This window comes from Numida meleagris, chromosome 11, assembly GCF_002078875.1.
Source record: "Numida meleagris isolate 19003 breed g44 Domestic line chromosome 11, NumMel1.0, whole genome shotgun sequence".
NCBI lineage: Eukaryota > Metazoa > Chordata > Aves > Galliformes > Numididae > Numida > Numida meleagris.
The window spans coordinates 9,381,894-9,407,209 of NC_034419.1; the positions used below are offsets into that span (position 1 = coordinate 9,381,894).

Genomic DNA, 25,316 nt, shown 5'->3' on the forward strand with positions numbered 1-25,316 from the left:
TGCTGCCAAACTCAATATAGACACTGCCGCAAAGCAAATGAAAAAAACAACCCGTACCCTTGTCTTCCCCCTTTCCACCTGTCCCAATGTACAGCTTCATAGTGTGTTTTGCTACCTCAGCTTTTTGATTTAGTGCAAATTAACTTACATAAAGATATTAGAGCCTCATCCCTGTCTACCTCCCTGAAAAACTATTATACTGGGCTAAGTTCTCTAAGTCAACTTCCCTTCCAGATTTATGTTAACACTTCATGAAGGATCAAGCCACTAAGAAAAATAGCTAAACATTTTTAAGAGAAATTCTCCAAGTTTGGGATTTCTGTTTTGCTGACAAATAACTTTCTTAAAATACATCATCATAGACATCAGACATTAATGATAAGAATGCAGTCATCTACTAACAGTAGTTGAGAAAAGCTGGTTCACCCCTGCCTCCATTCACTTTTGATCTCTGCCTCTGTTACAATATCCGCATATAAACTTGGCACTGCTTTTAGCAACTGCTTTTAAGGTCAAAAACTGTAGGTTAAGTCAAAGCCTTAATGGCAGAACAATGGAGAGGGAGCCTCATCACAGCACTTCCCAGCTCTATTAATACTGGGTCTCAGAGTTGACAAACATCTGCACTATGCGTAATTCCTTCAGAGTTTTTAACCCTGTGGAGCAGCACTGTAAACCTACCTGGAACCAGTGTAAGCAAATCCACAGATATTTCTCTCTCCAACTCTCCAGATATTGTTGCAGACATCATGGCACTTGCCAAGATGGCTCTAAGGCCAAACCATGTTGTACCCCAATGCCCATCTCAGGCCAGACACATCTGAGAGGCAGCATGACATTCAATGCCCAGCAGCCATTCCCTCCAGGGAAACAACATGCTGCTCCTCCCAGTCTTTATTCACAGAAGAAACGACAAGTCTGGTATAAGCCAAATACCTCATCTACCTCAAACAGCACTCCTAAGCATCCTGCCCTTCACTGTATAAGCTTCATGCCAAATAACTTACCATATAATCCATTTTTCTGAAAGCCTCAAGAATTATTCTCACAAAAAAAAAATAGTTCTAGCAGTGCTGAATTTCTAAGGATACCTCTGAAGCATTAGCTTGCTTTACAACCTTCTCTTGTTCGTAGGCGTTTGATATAATGCTAGTTACACCATCATAGAGCCTGGAAAAAGCTGTATCTCATCCAGGTTGCAAGACAAACCCAAGCCACGCATTTTATCTTTTTGCGGAAGTGCAAGGCAAGCAGTAAACAAGTCAGAGCATCACAGAGAAAGATAGTTTCATTCTAAGGGCAGATGGGGCTGCTCTAGAGAACAGATTCTACACTTGCTATTGCCAGAACTTCCACGTATCATAGTTTCCTTACAAATGAAATTTGCCACAGGTAATCAGTGGTTGTATACCTCAGATTGTCCAAATAGAAACCTCAAACCCTGGTAAGCAGAGTGCTAAGCACTCACAATTGCAATCAAAATTGGCAAGCACATCCCAGAAGAGTTCCTAGCTGCTTTAAATTTGGCAAGTAGTGTTAATAAACTCATTGGACTTAACTCCTTTGTGCATCCCAATCTAAACACAGGATCAGCCACCTCTGCACTTCCTATAGGTCTTTTGGAAGTAAATTAACTATTTGCCAACTGTTCAAGACATCAGTGATGAGTGCCAAAGAAAAGTCCAGAAGGAAATTAATTATTCTGACTGCAGAGCAGAATTTGAATGGAGGTATGAGTCCACACAGAGAACAACGAGAATTAAAACAAAACACTGATTGCCTCCTCAGTAGTTTAGCTCTGTCCATCCTCCACAAAGAGGCACGGGTTGTTTAGAATAAAGAATCATATGTTTAACGCTCTATCATAGCACTCATGTGAAAGAAGGATACGTTCACCTATGCATGACTTCTGAGTGCATGAATTCAAAACTTCCCCGTTTTCTTAACTATGGTGTATAGGGAAAGGCAATAACCAGTTCCAAATTACCCAAAGAAGGATGATGTCATAATTCAGTTAAAGAAAGAAAGATTTGCTTACCCATCCCAAGGATCAGGGCTCACCAAATACTCCAGAAGGAGGAATCTCCAGGTAGAGAACCCTCCCTTGTGGCTGCCAGCCCTTAAATGGGGCTTAGGGAGGGGCAAATTGCTTTCACCTTTGCTCCCAGGGCTGGTTGTGTCCCTTTCCCAGGTGCAAAATCATTGGTTCAGGGCATGACTTAGCAATTCCCATACACGGTGCAATTATAAAATAACACCTAGTAATTATTTGGCAGAATTTCAAAGCCATTTTTATTTATTATGCTTTGTAATTCCTGACAACTTTAATACACTTCACCACGTGTGATAGTTGTTTCACAAGACAGCTATTCAAAGAATTTGAACTTGGAGATTCACTTTTGGGGCACAGATCTGCAACTCCTCCACTCACTGGAAGGAATCCACAATGAATTAGGTCCCATCGAACTGACATTAAGATAGTAGTTCTTCAGTCCCAGATACTAATACAGTGTCACTCCAAAAGATTTAAAGATGCTCAAGCACACTTTACAGTATTGTTATGTTCTTCAGCAGGTACCTCAATTAATTCAGAAACACCTAGTGGATTCTCAGACTCTGGGGCTTCCGGTCCACCAGGCTTTGCTGCAACAGCAACAATAGGACAGCCACAGAACCTGAAAGAGAGAAAGACTCCCACCATTAGACTGCAGATCTCCAACACGCGTAAACCAGACTGTGAAGGCAAAGAAACTGCCCAGAACCTGATTTATCTGCTCTTCCCCCTTAGTGAATAACAGACAATTTTATTATTTTTTTTTTAGTTACTGGAATTTGTGCTACTGAACTTCACCATGAAATCTTTAACGCTGTTCTGCATTAGCCACAGATTCAACTTTTGACTGACACTGAAAATAAGACCTCATTTCTGAAGCAAGAACCCATTACTCACTCTTATCAGACTGGCTCTGAATTCAAGCTAGTCTACCTGCATTACCAAATGCAAGATGGCATAATATCTACCGGAGTCTGCAGACAGTCTGTAAGATTTCCAGACAGCAGAAAGGTCTAATTCTACTGAAATCAAAATTTATAAAACAATCTCAAACATGCAAAGCTTCTGAAAAGAGGAGTACAGCTGACCCCATTTTAGTTTTTCCTCTTGCAGTGAACTCTGTTCTTCAAGCCCTTAATATTCAGCAGCTGGTTTGTTATTTTTTAAAGCCTGCTGATTGAATTTTTAACATTTGCTCCCTAGAACACAACCTATCGGCTGACTGATCTGATAGCTTGCTTTGCCTACATTTTGGAAAAGGAAATCAGATTCTAAGTCAGGTTATTACTGCATTTTTTCAAAATTTAGGATTAACCACGTTAAATATATGTATTTGTTAAAGCAATGGAATAATAATCAACTGTAAAACAAAGCACGAAAATGGGCTGGTTCTGAAAGATAGATGATTCTTATTCAATAGATTCAGATCAAAAGTTGTGAGTGCTGTCAGCCTTGTGATTCTCCCTCACCCCAAATCATAGATTTCATCTCAAAAAGGGAAAGAACTAGAGTAAAGAAAAAACCACTACGTTCCATACAGTGAGCTCATTTAGTAGCAAAAGAGAATCCAGTATATTTTCTCTGTTTATGTCTCAAGCATCTAGGAACAAAGGGTAAAAAAAAGTGCACTGAAAATTTCTGTGATTAACCAATGAGACTTTCAGAACTCTTGCTTTCATAGAAACTCTTTAGGACAATATATTACAATAAATAAAGATTTACCCTGAACCAAATGCTTCACTCTGTTCCCCTACTCCAGAATAAACTGAAGTAATCATATACTGACGCTGGAGGCACTTCCAAATATGATTTGGTCCTACTAAGATTGTCACTCCACAACACTGATTTCTTGTCAGCAGTGTTTAGACCCCGTTAGACAAAGACACAAGGTAGCATGTGCCAGAAATTACAATAACATAGAAATTCCATCCATAGGAACAGTTTGCTTTTACTTACAGTATCAATCTGTGGAAGAAGATTAGGTCAAATTTTCAATCTATGACAAATTACTTTCCTCTAATAATAATCAGCAAGTAAACTAGTCCTGGAAAACGCCCCAGTGACAAGTGTCCGCGGCCTGAGGCAGCTGTCAGATGGTCTCAGCATGTGCCCTGCTGTTCAAAGTACTTTAGAAATACAAAAACAGTTAAGCAAGTATTTGGAAGTTTAAAGTTGAGTGGATAAGAGGCTGTCAAGAAACAACACGTGCCCAACATGCAACGGGACAGGCACTTTGCAATCAGCCCAGGGCAGCAAAGCTTTCAGAGCATCATAAAGTGCAGACTGCCCTTGCAAAAAAGGAGTTTTTGTTATGGGAACAATACACAGGCGCATCCAATAAAAGCATTTCCAGGATCCAGAGTTCACATGAACAATTAAAACATTATGACAGACCATTTCTCTCCATGTGGAATCACAGCTGTTGTTATCAACTGATGCATGTCCTTGTTTTAAAAGGGAGCTGGCAGAAACAACCTCGCAGTTAACTTGCCCCATGTTTCAAAAACTCACTTCCCCTTCAGTTCTGACAGTCTGTTAATTATCAAGACATACCTGTGGGACCCATCTGTACTTCATTCCCTCAATTCTCAAAATCAAAATGTGACCTACAAGCTATAAACCTTGGACTCAATGTCCCCTCATGACCCTGGACAAAGAAAGCTCTGCTTCTATTTGCGTAAACCACTAAATTGTGGAACCACTGAAAGAGTTTCTGTTTTATCATCCTACCTCATAACAGCCACATTTTCAATCGCAAATCTCCCTGCACTTTGTTCATTATTTTCCTCAATCAATTTATGCAAAACAAGACTGAAACACCAACCCAGTCAGTCACGTTGCATTACAGGAAACTTAAGGAACACTGTCAATCAGATTCTTGTCCATATTGATCAGTCCCAGATGAAGATCACCAGAAGCTGCCATTATCTCCCTAGTTAGAGCAATCACATTTTTCACCCTGGGTTAAGGAAAAGCTCTAGTTCTTTCTTTTCATTAGAGCAGAAAAAGAATTCTGGATCACAACAAAATTTACAAGCTCATGAACTAAGCAGAAGTTCTTCTTCATCCAGGCTTTCTGGCTTTGTTTTATCCAATCTGAATTCAAAGCAGCCCTTTAAACTGAGAAGTTTGATTACACTAAGATATTTCTATGATACTTGCAAATCCAGGGCTGAGTTTGAATTCCTGGTAATCTTTCCACTCTTCTCCTCATGTACACCTATGACTCATCTAGCAGGGGCCAGACAGATGAATTTAGAAGAACGCTGAAAGTGAAATGTGGTTAAATTATTTATGTTAACTTGTAACTGTTAACAGTAATATTAACTTACTTTGTATTTTCCAAGGTCTTCTGCATTTTCTTAGTCATCTTCTCAATGGCACTTTGTCTCTTCGCCTCTGGAAGGAGATCTATTTTGTTCAGAACTACCACCATCTTCTGGCAGGCAATCTGCCCGATCACCAGGCACTCCGCTGACTGCGTCTGCATCCCTTTTGTCACGTCGATGACAAGCATCATCAAATCAATAATCTGGGCACCTGGAGAAGAATTCACAGTCTCTTTATGCCGCTGCAATACTGACTAAGGATCATTTTCTCAAATAGCTTCCATAAAAACTGTCTGCATATGTGTGTGTGCCCAGAATCATGAACAAAGTACAAATGAATGCTAGCATCAAATGCCTGGCTGTGTTTGAAAACAGGACTTAAGGAATTTAAGCCCTTATACACTATCAGATTATACAAAAATACGCAAACCTATCACTGTTGTGATAATGTTCCCCCACATTAACAGTGCAAGGACACCATCATTGCATTTAAAAATAAAGGTCAGGTTTACTACATATCTGAAGAAAATCATATAAGCTTTCAATATGAAGAACTGATTTAAACCCTTTGATACATCAGCATTCACTTCCAATTCATTTTGACATCAGTGAAAAGCATACTACATATCGCAGCCATAAACAGAACAGATTCTTAGATCTGCTCTTCATGAAAAAGCTCCTAAATTTTAGGCTACTGATACCAAATGTGCTCATGGATTATTTTTTTAAATATTGTTTTCATGAGCCCTTTATCCTCTGACTGAAGCAACTCGAATTTCACTAATTTCACTTAGTTTTCGAGGAGCTTTTGGTGAATGTTGGGCCTTCCACTAACTGCATTCAGGCACTGTCTCGCTCCAGGTAACTGAGTTACTCTGAACTACTGAAAACAAGGTGCAACAATTCCAATGTAACAAAGTTTAAATATGAAACAGGAAAAGAAACGTAAACCTGAACTATCAGGAAGTTATGCTAAAAAACAAAAAAAACAAACAAACAAACAAACACACACAACAGTAAGAGAAGTATTAGAAAAAATCATGTAAAATTGCAGCATTCGGGACTTAAGCGCTTTTAATATTTGTCTCAAGCTTTTGATCAGAAGAACATGAAATCGATGCGACTGTTCCTTGTTCTTTTGCCCTCTCCAGCCCACTTTTTTTTCCCAGTCTTTATAATGGCAGTCACAACAGCCACCCTTGTTCCTAGTTCCCATGAACTCTCGGGATAGGAAATCATTCCGAGGCTGAAGTGCATGGGTGAACGAGTGGGTGGGAACGACGACAAGAAAAAAGTTATGGTTACAAATGACTATTTTCAACCTACCAAAGCTTTCATCTTGGAATAATGAATGCGAAATGTAAATAATGGATGCCTCGGAGAGCTGGCTGGCTTGCGATGACATCCGCAGAGCTCCTGCAAAACTTTCCAGCAGTCATTTCAAGAAACTCTCCAAGACAAACTGAAGATAAAGTTTATCCCTTCGAAAGTATTTTTTATTTTTATTGTTTCAAGAATGCTATTAACTTAGAACTTGCTTAAACTATAACAACGATGACCAGGGCTGCACGAAAGGCTGGGACGTTCCACGCCACGCTGAAGCACAGAGCTGGAGGACAGGAAACAAGGGGAACCAACAGCATGAAAATTGTTCAAGTGGAACAAAACCCCAAACAATCAACATGCGCGCACTGCTGGGAGCGTATCCAGCAGGGGTTGGGTTTTTGTATGCAAAACTCAGCGCCCGTGTTTTGTGTTAAACTACACCGCACGGTAATTCTTCCTGCACAGATGACACCTTGAAAAATGAAAGGGAATTAGTAATGAAAATCAAACCCTGACGTTAAATAACATTAATACCAGAAAAATATGGCTCGTTCAGTCAGTGAAATAACAATACTGCAGCTTAAGTTTTAGCTAAGTCTTATGACTGCTAGGGTATGGCACTCTGCTCCGTAATGAAGTCAAAGCAACCAGATCTGATTCCAGTCTTGAAAAGAGTGGTTCATGTGATGCATAATGCATGGTGCAATATCTCTTCCCTCCAACAGGAGACAAAATCTGCGCTGAAGCTGCTACATGCAGTTTCTGTACAAGGGCCCCTTTATCTTGAAACACTAAATTAACTGCTTTGAACACATTTGTTACAAAGCAAATACTTGTAATTGCTGTATTTATGAATCTATTAGTAACACTTGAAAAGAGCGACAAAACTCATCAGCCCAGTTGCTAGAAGGTCAAGCATGTCTACCTCGGGGCATTTCACAGCAAAGAAAAGATGAACACAGGCAAAATAACTGTACAGCCCATGGAAAAACTCCAAAACCACCAGAAAATGCATTGAGACACTCCAGATGAAAACATATTATAGCCAAGGAAACAGCAACATACTCAAGTTAGCAAGTACACGGCTTAGTACAGCCATTGTGAATTTTGTTTTATTCTGTAACTCATTTCCTTAGTTGCCCTTCATCCATGCATAATGGTTCATTAAACACTAAGAAGTGAAGTAACCCAGGAAGATCAAAACAAAGTATACGGGGATTCACCAGGGCAAAGTCCCTAATGGTAAAAGTTAACAAATCACTTATAGGAAGGTGACTAAACTACAGCCTCTGCACATACACATAACCTCTCCAGAGCATCAAACATCTCATTCAGAACAGCTTTTCCTTCAGTATGTAAATTATCATAGGAGACACCTACAATATGTTTTATTTAAATTGCAAATATGAAGTTCTCTTTCAGACTATTAAATCAACTTACTCCCATGTTGGGTTTTGGTCAACAAAAGGAACAATGCTCCTGAAAAACATTTCTACAGCAGAACAAGATTTAACTAAGAAAACCTAAAGTAAGAATGGATTATATAAGTGTACTCTTGTGCATATAATCTGACTTGGAATGATCTTTTAATGGACGCTTAAAATATTACAGCCATACCAAGCAGAGGCTCTAAAACCAAGAAGAATAAAACAAGGTGATGATATCACCCATAAACCTGCACCATCTGACCACAGAAGGCCTGCCATGAGTCCGGTGACAAATGGAACTACAAGGAAATGAAGCATGTTTTCTCACAAAGCAGGACAGGATATCATCCTGCACGGTCAAGATGAGGAACAGTCACTGCTTCCATACTGAGCCCTCAAAGCAGGCAAGCAGGTCTGGAAACAAACCTGAATGAAGGATGCAAAGGATGTGTCTGCATACAAGGAAGCACAGCATTAAGAAAAATTTAATTGCATTGAAGTAGGTGATATAGAATACAGCTGAATTAAGTCAAATGACTTCCCCTACAGGGGGGGGAAAAAAAAAAAAAAGACACATAACTTTACTGTTTCGTCTATGAAAGTGGTGTTCAAGAGCATTAAGGAAAACAGTTCTCATGAAGCATGATTTCTCACTTAGTTTGAAAATCATCCACCATCAGGGTATCCTTCATGTGGTGACAGAGCTCGCTATAGCCCAGCAAGAAGGAAGTGAAACAAACTAGTTGTCACCAGAAAACACAAGGGAGCGGGAAAGATGGGAATTATATTGCACAATAAGAAGCTAGACCACAGTGGAAAAACAAAGTAAAGAAGTAGATGGTCTGCTGAGTGAAGGAAAACAAACACAAAGATAACACAACCAGAGGGAGTCTGGGTGACAGCCAGACATGGGAAAAGCAACAAGGCTGGCAGCGCTGCATCAGCCTGCAAGAGCAGCGCCAGCTGAACTCGGGGGCACTGGGGCTCATCTGTACCACAACACCAACAAGAATCGCAGAACTAAGACATGAACAACATTTTCAGAGAAGCGAAAGAAAACGTCTGCCCTTGCTTTGAATATTGAAGTCCAATCCACTCTTGCTTCTGAATTTTGGGGAATTTCTGACTGATCATCATCAAGGAAGTAACTCCTTACCGCCGCTGCTCGCGCACCAATAGGATCCACGCTACCAGTGGGACCGCAGGCGAGCCCCCACATCAGTGGGCTGCTGAGTAGGCTTGCACAATGTGAATGGCTTATTGTTTCAGAAAACCTAAACCGAAAAGTATTAAAACCAGATCTGTCATACCACATTCACAGGGAAACATCACAGGAGTACCCAACCCGTAGACTGCACTTCTTATAAGCTGCAAAGCACTGTAATCGCTGTGTTTATTTTGGCACAGAATATTGCATCTTATGTGGCAAATCTCTTTCAGCCTCCATCATAGAAGCTGTAGCAGCTCTGCATGCTCAGGAACCCAAGAACCTTCCTGTTTGTGCAACCTGCTGCACAACTGTATGTTACCTACATACCCGTGCTCTCGTATTGAGCTGCATGGAGATGGAGCCCTACAGCAAAGCACGTTCCCAGCAAGTTAAAGAGGGCATTGTTAAGGCAAAGAGGGGGAGGGGGAAATAAATAAATACACCACCATCAATTTCACACTTTCATGTAATTCTACCAGCTCCAAAAGCTTACCACCTCTATATGTGCACACTGTACCCATGTTCAGTTATAAACTGCAAGCGCTAAACTAACTGGTAATTTCAGTATTGCTGCAAAAGAAAAGCCTGAAGGCATTTTTAATGGACAATCTGAAAGGTTTTCTCTTCAACAAAAGCAGATTAAGAATACCAGAGTATTTAAAACCACTACTACTTCTGCAAGCAGAATCTCAGTACTACGTTAGATTCCCCATAATCTATCCCTACGAAGGCAAATGGGCTGCAGTCAGACCCAGGCAGTGCAGAGCAGGACAGGAGGTTGGGTCGCAGTGTGAGCCAGCACAGGGCCCCGCGTGCACATCAGCACCAAACCTGAGCACAGCTGACTCGGGGCTTCTTTAAGCTACCGCGTCCTTCTCCGTTTGCCGTCATCTCTTTAGCTGACTTGGCACACGCAGTCCAACTCCTGTTCGCAGGCACCAAAAGGAAGCAGAAAGCGGAATTTGAAATGTAAAAATAAAATAATTGTGGGCCACGGGCTATAATTTGATTTCATGCTTTACAAGGAAATGAAAGAGGACTTCCTTAAACTTTTTTTTTTTTTTTTTTTTAAATATGGTTTTACCATGTTAGGATTTCCTCTAGCGCTGAAGAGAAAATCGGATTGTAGAAAATGTGCTGTTCTCAAGTATCATTGCTACTCAGGGGCAAAGCTCTGTTTTAATGTGCACTTCCCATTCTGGGGAAGAGGAAATTCTTCAATTAATAAACCGGGTGGACTGAGGCGAGTTTTTAAGGTTTAATCAATTTCATCTGCACAGAGGATAAAAAGAGCAACTATTCTACCATTTTTGCCTCCCCTATTCCCCTTAAAAAAGTAAAAAAGATCAATGTTTTATTTTAAATTCTTTGAGGTTAGTATCTCCTGTCTCAGGAAATATTGTCTATATCATGCAGCCAGTATGAAACTTCCCCTTTCCCAGCCCCCCCTCCTTGTCAGGGATCTATTTCAGAATGGGCTGCGTTATTCCCTGCTTTCATATACAGTGACACCTCGGGAGATGCTACAAGTTGGGCAGGATTTCACTAGGTGCCTTTTGGGGAGACACTGTGATGAATAAGGAAGATGTTTTGCGGGATATGAAATCTTCCAAACTTTAAGCAGAACAGAGGAGGTGCGAGGTAGGGAGAGACGTGCACACAACCGGAGCGCGTGAATTATACATGAAGCGATCCTCTGCAAAGCAATGCAAATCGTGGATCAAAACTGATACACCAACTTGCATTAGGAACCGCTTTGAAAAGAACAGGAACTGGTGGAGCTCGAGCATCCCACCGCCCTTTCCCAGGCACGCCGTTCCTAAAGGCTTCAGCAGCTGGAAACACAAACAGACTGCACCGCTTCTATCTCTGGATGGCTTGGCGCATCTCCGAAAGCAAGGGTCAGAGCAGCAACCCACAAGCCTTCTTTCTGAATACACAGTAAAGCTTAGAATTATACGCATATTTGATTTTTTTCCCTAACAATAAAGAAACCGCCGCTTGCACAAATTCCCCTTAAATGAAAACCAGGCACTGAGCTCCTTCCTAAACTGAGAGCTGCAAAGAGAAAGCGGGATGACCACAAGAGCACGCTCCTAGGAACAACTTTCCTGATACGCCAAACAACCTTTTGGTTATTTACTTGTTAATCTCGAGTTCAACCCAACTATAAATAGTAACTGATGGAAAGAGATAATTGCTAATGAGGAATAAAAGGATTCTCTTGGAGAAGGAAAAAAAAAACCATCACACAGGAATACACTTTATATTTCATCTTCCAAAAAAAACAGAGTGCAACACCGTTGTGAAGATGTTAAAGGACCTGCGGGCCTTTACCCTTTCTTTTGTCTAGCATGTCAGAGACAAGCCTGTGTTCTTCAAAGGGACAAATAATATAATTAGAATATGTCAATAAGCTCGATCGTCCATGCAGAGGAAGCACAAAAGCAATAATTTCTCCACGAAGGTTATGATGAGAAACACTGAGGGACGTCATCTAATAATTAACGATTAGATGCAGATTCTGCTGTTGCAACACTGTGCATATGAGTAAGCTTAAACAGATTGCCTTCGCTGCAAAAATAAACCTGAAAGTAAAGACCACCCCAAAAAGGTATTACAATACAGGAAAAAGGAAGGTCATCATGAGATCTTTAGCAAGACTTCACAGAGAAAGTAAGGAGCCCCACATTTCTGTTAGCCTCTTTGAAGAAGCGCTGGACGTTGGGCTGCCCCTGTAGCTGAGGATCATGCTTCCCAAGACCACACAACTGCAGCTCACAACAGGCAAGTGCAGGAGGGCTGGGTGCTGAATCAAGGTGCTCAGAAAGGGAACTGAGGATACAGACACACTCGATGATCCTGTGACACAGGCAGAAACCTAGCACTGAGTTGTTGAGTTGACATCTGTGTATTACTTTCAAGGAATTAATTATTTGAAAACAGTAAGGGCTTGCCCTGAGCAGCCAGCAGCACTGGGTACAGAGACAGAACCTGAGGTCTTTGCTCACTCCCCTCCAAATGCTTTGTTCCTCTTCTGCCTTATGCTACAAAGGGAAAGGACAGCACGAAATGAAGAAAAACGCTGAAGGTCAAAAAAATGTAAATAGCTTTGCCTGAAGGCAAAGATCTCTTGAATTGCTATCTCCCTGCTAAGGGAAAAAAGTTTTTCTGTAAAAAAGGTTTTGTTTATAATAGGAGACAACTCCAAAACAAAGCAAATATGGGAAGCTCTCATTATGATCTGAATAAATTCACTTGTCAAGCACATTAAAATTTTACGTCGTTTGTAAAATAAATAAATAGAAAACACCACACACACAGACACAAAGTTCTTCCTTCAAAGGCCCCCAGATATACATGACTATCAAAAAAAGAAATCGCTATGGATCTTCTCAATTTGGGGAGCATGGAATCATTTCCTACGCTTTTCCTCCCTTATGCAACATACCAGAAGACAAGTGCACCCAACGTCTGCCTCACCTGCACCTAAAGCAGGAGTAGCACAGGAAGGCCTGCAGCTGAGGATGCACAATTCCAGACAAACCAAGGCCCAGCTGCTCGGGATGGGCTGAAGCTCAGTCACAGGGCAATGTGTTGCTAAGAAGTGCTGGATGAAACTCATCACTTGGTATGCAAATATTTACAGAAAATAAATGCTGTTCTTTTTTAAAATCTCCAGACACATTTACGTTCAATGCAAAATTGTTTTTATTTTTATAAGTAGTGAAAAAAGGGTAAAATATTAGACTACACGAGGGATGTAATATTCAGTGCTACACTTAGATCTAAGCATGTTCTGAAAAAGGAATCTGGAAGATAAGTGGCCACAAAAACAGGAAACAAGACAAATGCAGTAAGTACTTCATGTTCAAGTTTTTAAAGAGAAAAATCCATGTAACACCATACAATGACAAAAGCATATAAAGTTGAGCAAGAGAAGGAAAACAAAATCCCTCAAAAAAGAGCACAGCGAGTCACGTAATGGGGAAGTCTGTCTCAGCCATAACTTAGTGCTGCTCGGTACCGCTTGGCTTCAGACAAATGGGAAAGCGGATTTCATATTAGCACAACTAAGATTTAAGTTAGCCCCAGTTGGATTTTAAGATTTTTATGCTTTTATCCTTTATAAAAGACACTGTGATGAAGCTTAAAGCAAGGGACAGTTTTACCATCATTGACTTTCCTGCTTTGACCCCTTGAAACCTCCACTTGATTGTTTCCAAAGAAAATGCAGTAAATGAGATAAGTAACTACTGGGGTCTGACATTTCAATTCCTGTTCAAAATTTCAGCGACTGAAGAAAACCAGAAAATCACCATAAATGAGAATGTTCTTTCCACAGTCTATAGGAAAGTAAATAATCCCACCTTATAATGAGAAAAGCCACATAATATACAGTGCATGTAAAAACAGAGGAAAATAGTAACGTGAGAGAGGACATCATCCTTCTTCCATACGTTGTAATGTCCTTTTCTGTGGTACTACACATTAATAGATCCGAATTTCTATATCGACAAACAAGGCACAATCTGGACAGAGTCCAGAGAGAACCTCCACTTAATTTAAGGCTGAAAACATTAACTATGGAAGGGGTTAAGAAAGCCTACATATCTTAAAAATTCAACAGTCATCCTGAGTAGACACAGATGACTGCCACAAAAAAAAAGTTAACATTCGCTGAGTTACACAACACCTTGGTATTTCAGCTGCATTAATTTCTTTCTTGGCTTGAAAAAGAAAGTGCATAAATTGTGAATTAGTTAGCAAACATTAACTTTTTAAAGTGTCATTCACATATATGCATATGCAAATGCAGATACCAATAAAGCTGGGAAGTTAAATATTCAGGATATTGCATAAAACTGAAGTAAAAGTTACCTAACATTTCAGCCTGAATGTCATTATACCACTCATCATTCTTGAAGCACAATCTATGACATATACTAGGAAAAAAAAAGGCTATTTCATACACTTGAAAGCAAAACAAAGCACAAGTGAAGAAAACAATCGGGTTATTACCATTTGCATTGCCACCTATTTTGGCACGATGTGTTTGTATTATACAGAGTACGGAAAGGTTTGGTCCCTTTATTTGGCATTCAAACTACAAGAAAAAGTCACGTCAGATTTCTGGTCCTCATATGACATAGGAAAATGGCACCTATAATCCACTGATATTATCACAGGCTCAAGTGTACAGGTTTGCAATGAAGTGCCTACTTCTGTGTAGAGCTGAGTTCATGAAAGAACATTTCTGAAACAATGTGGTAATAAGCTGTACAGTAAATCAATCAACACTATGGTTACAATTTGGAGAGAAGGGAAGGGACAAAACAGAAGAATCAAGACAAGAACAAGTCACATCTAAAACCCTGCTGTAACCTCCTCAGATGGCACTGCATGCCCAAGGTCCTAGTAAGCCTTCCTGGGACCTGATGAGTAATTAGTTCAGGTTTCAATCTTCTTGTTTAGAGGTATTTTTCCACGTGTTTCTGGACTGCTCTAGGAATTAATGTGACATTACACTTGGGCCTTACGCAGCTGATAATAAATGGTCCCTGGTTGTCTGTAAAGTCTTTAAGGTAAATGCTGAAAAATATACAGGTGAGAAGAGATAAGATGAAAAGGAGCCTTTTTATAGACTCATGCCAACTTTACATATGCTTTCTACAAGATTCTCAATCACCTTGCAGATAAAAAATGGTAAATAAATTAGAATATCAAAGCTAAATATATATTGTACGCTAAGCATAGTGCAAAGAAAAAACCAACAGAACACCACTACAAGGTATGACCATTCCACCCACTCCCTCTTTCCAAGAGCAAAGACCAGCAGTATTGGAAGATATTTCTTAAACCAAAAAGCAGAAAGCAGCAGCTAAAAAGCAGAAAAAGGCATTAAGCACCCCAAAGAGTTACAAATCATGAGGCCGCCTGAACAAGAACACAGATCCATCCCCAGCTCCACGAGGCTTGCACACAACCCCAAGTCTTCTGCTCCATCTCTTAAGAGTGAGTTCTCATCAAGCAGAAGTGAACAGACAACTCCCAGCTTCAGGAACGTTGCATGGAAGGTTTATGAGATGCTTCACTAATAATATAAACACTGAAGAAGACAATGTGAGAGCCTCTGCAGCACCTCCAACCCAGGAAATGCCCATATTTCTAGAGGTATTTGAATAAATTATTATATACAGGGACTCCAAGAGGAAAATAAGATATCTGCACAATACTTAAACATTTTTTGTATATAGTATTCTGTATCAGTAGTATTTCAATCAGCTCTTCATCTTCTCAAGTTCTTTTAGAATTTTTATAAGATTATATAGTCATATTAGCATATCTAGGATTCAATCACATCTGTGCCTGTGTTTCAATGCAAGAAATAGCACATTTCAGAAATCCTTACAAAAGCAATACACAACTGAAGTACTTGATTATCTCAGGATAAAGAGAATGTACTATGGTTACTGACCAACTTTTTTTTTCCCCTAAGGACTGGAGAATCATTACTGAAGAGCATCTATTGCCTCCCTCTGGGTGCTTAAGAGTATTACTGAATTCTAAAACCTTGGAATGTCTGTCAGAATATTTAAACATATTCTAGTCGCTGTTGATGAAGACTTACTCTCAATATTAGACTACAGTAACATTAAAGACAGCAAAAAAAAAAAAAAAAAGTCCAAACTTCTCAAAGACCCACCTGGCCAAAGGATGCTCTATTCTTGCACATCCTTAAGTGGTGTCTTTGAAAGAGCTGCCTACCAAGAAGCTCTGGGCAGCAATCACGAAGGAAGAACTGCTATCATACACCACCTGGAGCTAGACAGACCGACCCGAATGCACATTTACATGCGCAACTCCAAAGGTGCACGTCTGCATGTAGTGGGAAAGCAGATACAGGTATGAAAGTTCTGTCTCTGAGATTCTGAGGAAGAACCCATAATTCACAATCCCATTAAATTATTCTCCACTTAAATTCAAGGCTTCAGGCAAACTACCTGCAAGACTGTGAAATGCACAGAGATCCCCAAGGAAAGTGCAAAGCTAACACCTCAGATTTGCTACTCATTCTCTCTACCTCTGTCAATTCAAGGACATTTATCCTACAATGCACCTGCAGCTTTAGGAAGTTGCAGAAACACCAGTAAGAAACAGATTTTAAACTTCTTACGGATCAAGAGCATATTTCCACAACGTCCTATGAGACTAATAAAAAAGAGTCTCCTCGAGCAATTCTGCAAGTCACCAATCCAAGAGTAAATCGTTAATTCAGCAGATTCTAAATCATTCCTCTATTAAAAACAAAACAAAACAATCTGGCTTCCATGCAAAGCTAGAAATAAATTAGCGTGTTTCCAACTCGAAGTATTTCGAGTCTTAAGCTGCCTTGTTTCTGTCTTAGAAATAAAGTATTGCAGAGGTCATGGACCCCACAGCAAGGAGCTCGTTCTGCACTACAACCCAGTATGAGATAAGTTTCACAACACCGCGTGAAACACACTGTCCATACAGCAGAGTTATGGTTGTCTACTGGAACGCTCACACACAGCTCTCTAGCATTTTTCATCCAAGGTCACTGAACAAGATTTTTTAAATAAAAGTAATCACAAAGCTTACAATTTTTCCCCCCTTCAAAAAAAAATATTAAAGGTTGCAAGGGGCAAACAAAAAAAAAAATTTTTTAAGCATTTTTTTAATTTTCTCCTCACTCTAACAATACTGAAATAGCATCAGTCAGGGTTATAAACATCTGTAATTGCCAAGGGAATGTACAATACATTCAGAAAGCCCAGGCCCACGTATCCTGTAGCCCTGCACTTCACAAACAAAAGGTTGGGGAAAGAAAGAGGGGGTGGGGTACGGGGAATAAAGGCTTAAAGATTAAAGTCACGGGCAGAGACAGACGGCTCCGTTTTTTAATAACTGAAAACACGAGTTGTGCCTGAATGTGCTCATTGTTTTATGGTGGGGGGGAGCGTCTACGCACGCTGGACTGGCTGGCGACAGAACTGCCCTTGCATCAAAAATAAGATTTACCAAAAGAAGGGGGGGAAAAAGACACCAAACCCATGCCCTAATTTCCCCTCCTGTAATGTTTAATGATGCATTCAGGTAGAAATCAAGACATTACCCCAATTTCCCTTTATTATATCGGGAACTTCATGCCGGGAAGGAGTACCTGACTGCAGCAGCCAAGCACAGGACTGAGGGGCTCCAACAGCTTCCTGCTGGGAAGGAACACAGACTGCTGCAGCAGGCATACATAACAAACAGGCATGTCCATGAAACACTGATAGATTATAAATCAATTTCTGGTAGTTTATTTGCACAAAAAAAGCAAACCCGCGCGGCTAAATGTTATGACCCAAGCAGATTTTCGTATGGATTCAAGGAGTTCAGATGTCATGGGGAAGGTTCTTGAGCCCATCTGAAGAAAGTGTCTGGCACCCACACTGATAGTAAGCATACAGGGTCCTGAGCTGAATCTCTTTAGGCACTTCTCAAACTAACCAGTAACTTCAAGCGTTGCACCGGAGTATTAAAAAAATTGAAGACGTTCCTGCTTTAGGATTTAAAAACTGGTTTAACAAAAAAAATAGTTTCTCAAGATAGAAGATCCTGATGGCTACTCGACATCCATGACTGTACATTTAAATCATTTCAAAATTCCATTGTATACCATTACTAAAGACATTCTTAACATCTAGGGGAAACGTGTTTTATGATTTATTTCAGTGAACGGACTTCTGTGCAGGAAGCTCCTGTGAGTCCGCTTCTGCTGCTAGGTGGGCGACAGCAGGCCTAAAAATAAATAAAATACTAAGTTTTATTCTAATCTAGCTTATGATGTTACTATAACAGAGCTTTTGTTCTGTTGCTTTGTTTTTTACCTGCCAGCTTTGCTTAAGTATAGACAGGACAGAGATAATTCAACAAGACAACGGGCTCTTTCATCTCAAACCGTAAGACTCCAGCCATGACTTTTTGGGGAAGCCCGCAGTACGGAGAGGGGAGGCACACAACAGGAGTCAATGGAACACGGCCGCCTGCCCGCAGCTCACACGCTGTGCTGGGAGGAACCAGTGGCCACAAGAGATGGATCTGCAGCCAAAAACGTCTGATGTGGAATGCTCCCGCCATCATCCCGCCTTTGTTGGTGCAGGTCTTGTGCATCATCAGCCGCTGGACGTCTTGTTGAGATTAAAAATATTGTGGAGAGTTACTGTCTGTTTAGCAAAGGAAAAGAAGAAAAGAAGAAAAAAAGAGAATCCATGGCAGAAAGGGAGGGGAAAGGAAAAGCCGAAACATGAGCTCGTAAGCCCGTTATGGAGGATAAAGGCAGGCTTTGTTTTACTTTACTCAAACCAAGTATGAACAAGAGGCTCATCACTGTTTGGAGCTTCAACTGCAAGATTTGTTTTAAATGCAGTCACTACTGCCAACTTTTTACCCCTCACAGAACTAAACTATTCCTTTTTCTCTCAACTAGATGCAGCTGATGCTCAGATGAAAACCCATACAGTAGGAGAGACTTCTTTCCGCCCTTGCAAGAAATACTGACACTTCTGAAGCACATAGAAGCACATTAATGCAGAGTAAGAACAAACTTTGCTAAGAACTGATTCTGTTCTGAAGCAAACAACCAAATTAAATTTTTTTAATTTTTTTTTATTATTATTATTATTTTTATTTATTATTTTTTTTTTTACAAAAATATCACTTGGAGGACACATTGGATATCCAGCCAAATTAGGCAGAGTTTGGCAACAGATACTAAACTGGAGACGCTTGCTTGGAAATGGAAATAGAATTGTCACATCTTGTCCAAGAGCAAAAGTCCATCGAAAAAACACAACCATGTTCAAAGACAGTCTCTGAGATTAGAGGAAGAATACCAGTAAAAGAGGTCTGTCCTCCAACAGAAACACTACCTACCAGTGCTGCCTCTGAAAGACCTCAAGGGCAGCCGTAAAAGGCAGCAAGGGAAAGCACAGCCTGGATTCTAGTTTCTTGCTCTTCGGAAAAGGCGAAGAGGGTGGTAATTTACCGTGTACGACGAAATTGTACATGAAAGTTTAAAACAGCCAATTAAAGCTAACATTATGGAACGGAATGGCGGGTCCAAGTGGAACGCGTTAGCTACGCATTCCAAACACGGGCTGGAGCCCGGCCGCAAGGCGGATACTGTACGCAAAGTACAAAGGGTCAAGGAGTGCTTCTCCAGGGAAGCCCAGCGCTGCCTGGAGGAGCGAGTTGAGTCACCCACGTGCTCGCAGCAGGGGACAGCGTCAAGGCTGCAGTGCCCTGTAAGTCACCATTGGCACAGAATGCCACAGGCAGACACAGTGCAAGGAACATGTCGGCCAAGGAAGGGCAGACCTCGTTAAGAATCAAGCTCACCACCTCCAAATGCCAACAAAAAAATAGATCCCTCACAGTGCTGGATCGAGGAACAAAAATAAATCCACACAGAAAAGGTGGCCCTCAAGACTCAGTTCACTGTAACAAGGTTTTCAGCAACCCTGAAGGCTCCAATGCCTATTTGTTTTAGAATATAGATTTGACTCAACACTCAAATTCTAAAGGAGATTTAATTCTGTAGTCTGTTCTCTGGCCTTCAGTCCATGGCAGGCAACGCACTACAGTTTGGTATCACAGCGGGAACATACAGGTGCTCTCCGTGGCTCGGCATTCCATCAAGCCACACCAGACCGCACCAGGGGATCTTCTCCTGGGAAGCCGCCATCAGATATACAGAACTATTTCATGCTTTCTGCTAGGGCGTTAGAAGAGCTTTTGACAGTGCATTTATTTGTATTTAAAATCTTGCCGAGTAGAATTGCTCAAGATATACAGCTCACTTCAGAATAGTCCCCAGGGGTCAACAGTCAGGTAAATCTCACATCCCAGTACTTCAGGATGAAACAGACTCTCGTGCCAGATACGCTATCCAAATTGACAACTCTACAAAGCAATCCAGATGCTGTAGGTTCTGTGCTATTTGCTTCACATTAATACATTCTTCATATAATTAATAAAAACCCACAGCAATGAAGAAGTTGATGTAAAGGAGGAAAGCAGTTAAGAGTTTAACTACTAAATAAACTGGACAATATTTGCCAAGATTAGAAATCACACTGGACTAGAGGGCCTGAAGTTTAACGACGTAAAACCACAGAAAGAAACAGTAATAGTTCTTTAAGTTTTTTCAGCAGCACCAGTAGGAAGGAAGGTAAAGCTGCTTTCATTAACTGAGAAAGCTAAGACATGGTGAGTATATAAAGATGTCTTAACTGACAGCAGAATAAGCATCATAAGAAGATACTCGTATTTTCACTGGTTGAGTACTAATTTAAGTAATCTTTTCAAATTATTTGAATGATCTACCTAATTATTTTAAAAGACTTACTGGTGCAAGTGACCTGGTCCAACTCCAAACTGCTCTGGACCCCAGTGCTGCAGGGCTTCCTTATGCCTTCCTATGGTCCTTTCACCTCACAAATTCGTAACTAAAAGGGTTTTCTTTTAGGTATTTTGAAGAATCTTGAGAGGCGCTGTGCTTCACCACAGCCCTGCAAAGTAATTTCATAGTCCAATTCAAATCCTATATTAAGCAGAACATGCTGAGATTATCATAGATATGTCAGAATAATTCAGAACAAGTCCTCCAGCATTTTATCTGGAACTGAATAAAACAAAATTACGGACTCGGGGGGACACGCACCATACAACTGGTAGTGGCACTTTGTGTAAACGAAGTTTGTAAGTAGCCACATCTGTTGGTTAAGTAAAATATCAATCAAGATGAAAACTTTCACCGAGGCCAGAGCTGCGCTTCTGTGACCAAGAAGAGCCAGCAGAAGAAAAAGCGCAACAGGTCTCCCTCCCAGCAATTCATCCCACACGCATTCACTCTCCAATGTTTCACTTGGTAATTAAGGACTGCTCTCCCAAAACTACATTCTAGAGCTAGAACAGAGGCTGAAAACATCCCCAGGGAAGTGGGAAGCAAGCTGCCAGCAAACAAAGTCTGCTCAGAATATACACTGCTCTGCCAAGCTCATGTGACCGCCCCTCAGGAATGCTGGCACTGCTGAAGTTATGTAATGGAAATATGCAACAGACTAAGAATGCCAGATAAACAAGAAAGTAACATCAACTGCAAAGCACTAATTTTTATACCGTACCTGTATATTTACATTTTCATAGCTAAGAAAAGGAACGAGGTGTCCAGCACACCTCAAGACACCACTGGTCACTGCAAAACTTACCAAGCAGCAAACACCGGCACTGAGCCACCCCCAACCAGGTCAGATGCTAGGAACGACTTGCCTGACATCCACCTAAGTCCTCCGCACTTGCTAAGTTAGCCTCTCTGATACAGTTCCTCAAGTGACCAAGAGAAGCAACTCCTAAGCACAATTTGGTACAAATGTCAGAAGTACATCAAGAATATCCAAAGATTACATACACCTTTGCAGGAAGCTGTTCTCAGATGCTTTCGCCTCGTACAAGTTTCTGTATATTCCCACCTGTTACCTTCTACATATTGTTAGGTCTTGTTTCACATACGAGTCTTCTACGCTCAAAACAATTGATTCCAAATTAAACAACAGAAGCTAGACTGATAGAACAAGGGATGGAGGACCCAGAATGTAAACTTCATTGTAACTGGACTCTAGTAAATACGCTTCATGCGTTATCTAACCACTTCCATATTCACATTAAATGACTGAGACAAGTGCTGTTGAAGAACCGCGTAATAATAGTGGGTGAGGAATACAAAGGAAATTTATTAAATATATTCTTACTGACAACTTACTGTAGACTTCAAAATTAGATATTGTTGAAAGAATTCCTGAAAGGATTCCCAGTAAATTAATTTTATTAATTATCTTTAAAATGCCACAGCTGATCTGCTTTTGAGGAAAAAATTGCCTTGCTGTACTATAAAAATACAAAATTGAAATAGATTAGAGGAAAAAAAGCAATTTCTTTACTTAAGTAAAGAAAGTGAAATTGTCTTTAACGACTAGTCTGCATGGAAGTAAAAAAATAGATAAGTATCTCATAAATGGGTATTTAGGTTTTTTTCCCCCCTCCATTAATAAAGTAATGCTAGCACATGTTTACATTATTTTCCACTGTGGAATGTCTTGTTAAGTAAGGTGGACATTACATGGGGAAAAAAAACCTGAAAGTCCGCAAGTGTGTGTGGGGGGGTAACTTTTAAAAACAGCTACTCATTTTTAAAAAACACATTTTCTCTTTAGCTTAGAAAAATTAGTTAAATTTCCGATGAGAAGATTTGCTGTCTCTCTTAAAGAGCTGGATTTAAAGGTCTGTTTTCCCAGGAAAGAAAGAAATCAACATCGCAGAGCATAGATGTTGTAGGATGGGATTTACCAGCAAAACGAAAGCTTTGACATTTGCAGTACCAGGAGATAGCAGCGACTGTCTATTCCCTCTGCAGCAGCACTGGGCAGACGGAGAACCCTACTGCATTTCAGGAGCATCACTGACGTAGAATTCAAGCTTCTATACTGCTAAATCTGGAAGCAAACGGAACATATAATAATTTAAAAACATCCAAACAGACAACATGAAATAAACAGAAGTGCGGCAAGATACCAGCAACCCTGCACCCCTGCCAAAAACCATTCTAAATCATAGACCACCAGTGCTCCCTTACGTTTAATTCCTATCCCGTCACGACAAAACAACCAAGGCAAGCTTTTAATGGTACGGACGTCCTTTTCCCATCTCTTCCCCTTACATGGGAAAGTACAGATTAGTAAAGGAACTGCTTTTCAGCTGTTTGCCACTGCACTGGCCCCCTCCTCATTCCCCCTCTCGTCACTGCTTTTAAAGAAAAAAATATTTATTTTTATTCATATGTGGAACTGCCCCGCTTAGGAACATTGAGAAAAAGAAAAAACATTCTAGCTGCAAGCTGTCAGATCAACCTGCTGCATGGGTCATTCCCAACACCCGAGAGGCGCACAGGGGAAAAAGGTCTCACATTTTCCACTTTCCTCCAAAAAACAGGTAAGACCAACATTAAAAAAAAATCCAAGGCTATAAACACCTCTCTATTGCCAGCTTCAGTGTTCTGCACAGCAAGAAAATAAAACCTGCTGCAATTGCCAGGCATCAGCCAAATTCAATAAGCCAACAATGTATCACTAAGATAAACTGATGCATAATGAAAGAGTACTAATCACTGCTTAATTAAATGCTGAAAGCACCAGTAAAGAATACAACCTTGATGATTAAAGCTTGATGTTTTGGTGCCCCAGAACGAACCGAAGTAGAGATAACACAACTCAGGCACTTAGAATATTTTGCAGCGATCGCTATTACTACTGAGCAGCAAACCATCTTTTCCAGAGCATGCAATTTTGGAAAACTCTCCTTATGGGCTACTTTGCTGACTAAGTACAAAGCCGTTTGCCACCTTGCTACTACCCAAGCATCCCGCACTTCATCTGAGCTGATCCGGGCTACTTTTACTGTGCCTACACAGTACTGCCTTAATGATTAATAAGAGATTGCAAAAAAGCTCAAAAAGGTGTGTGAAAGCTTTGGAAGGGACACAGTCAACTAATGTAAATGTCATATTAGCCAACTCCGTATTTACCCTGGATTGACTCAATACCCAAGAAAAGAGGAAAAAGATTCCATACACTTGACATCACTTTACATGTGGTCTACAGTTTTCCTAGCTAAGGTCTACAGTTTTCTTAACAGGACAAAACTAAAAATCTTGAAAACGTAAAGGAAAAAGAAGCAAGCAACAGCGTTCAACCACTGCATCAATTTGAATAAAGCCATATCTTAAAATAAATAAATTTGCTAGCTTCTTGGTACAGGAGTGGGTAGAGAAACAGACAGTGTGGCTTATGTTTAAGAACAAATATTAATTATATACATATACATACACACACACATACTCTTAGAGATATGTAATGAAAAAAACACACAATGCTCCCTCCCCCCCGCCAAACCTATTGGTGAATACAGTTCCGTGGCAAAAACATCCGGAGATGAAATTTCAGTACAAATGGGATTGCCAGCCACTGATCAAGTGAAAAAATAAACAGGTCAGGCAATTTCAATTCAGAACTTTTCCTTGCCCTTAACCATAAGAGTACCTTCTCTAAGAAAACTTTGGTACAGCTCAATTTAGCCAAAATGCATTCCTCATATTGCCCTTGGATGTAATACATAGCACCACAAAGACACAAGTGAACCTCTTCCCACAAGAGATTCTGCTGAAATAGCAATTTTGGACAGAATGAGACAGCATTACTGGAAATCCTAATACAAAGCACAGAGTAAAGGGTGAGCTCAATGACAGACACATGGGTAACACCATCAACCATCACAGCTTCATCAGAAAGCCTGAAAAAAAAAAAAAAAGGAGGATCTCAGTTGCTGGTCAGGTGATAAGGATAAGAAATGAGCGTTGGTCCCCTATTATAAGGTAAAAACCTCAAAGTCAGCAAATCAAAAGAAGAAAACTTCCTTAGGGATGCTCAGTTCATCACTACCCAATGTTGAGCAATACTGAGCATGTCATACTCAAGGATAAACACAATCAACAATTATTTCAAGTTTTTTCTTCATGCATTCATGTATATATACATCTAAGTAGGTATACACAATTTTGGTGCAAGAGTGTGCCTTTGAGGTATTTTTTTATATGAGGAAGTAGAAAAGGGGGTAAGCCATTCTTGATTTATTATTTCAAGCCGTAACTTCGCCAGACACAGGACCAAGTGTCAGTGCCAGCGCACAGAGCTGATTGCTCAGGTGAGCAGCACTGCTGCAAAGGGCATTTCTTTGCTGTGCTTTTCAATCCTTATCCCACTGAGATCAGGAAAAGATTCTGACGCTGAGTGCTTTCTAAATGACTTCATGGTTGGGATTATTATTACTTTTTTTTTTTTTTTTTTTTTTTT

General features: G+C 40.4%; 1 protein-coding gene across 2 annotated transcripts in view; it reads right to left on the reverse strand.

The window, feature by feature from the left end:
- The window catches only part of EEFSEC (eukaryotic elongation factor, selenocysteine-tRNA specific), a 121,311-nt gene that overhangs the window by 80,436 nt on the left and 15,559 nt on the right, over positions 1 to 25,316 (reverse strand). For both annotated transcript variants that reach the window (XM_021409269.1, XM_021409268.1), the window contains exons 2-3: positions 5,386 to 5,593; positions 2,579 to 2,675 (exon numbers count right to left, since the gene is read on the reverse strand). In XM_021409269.1, the coding sequence (XP_021264944.1) occupies positions 2,579 to 2,675; positions 5,386 to 5,593 (305 nt within the window). The remainder of the gene's footprint in view (positions 1 to 2,578; positions 2,676 to 5,385; positions 5,594 to 25,316) is intronic.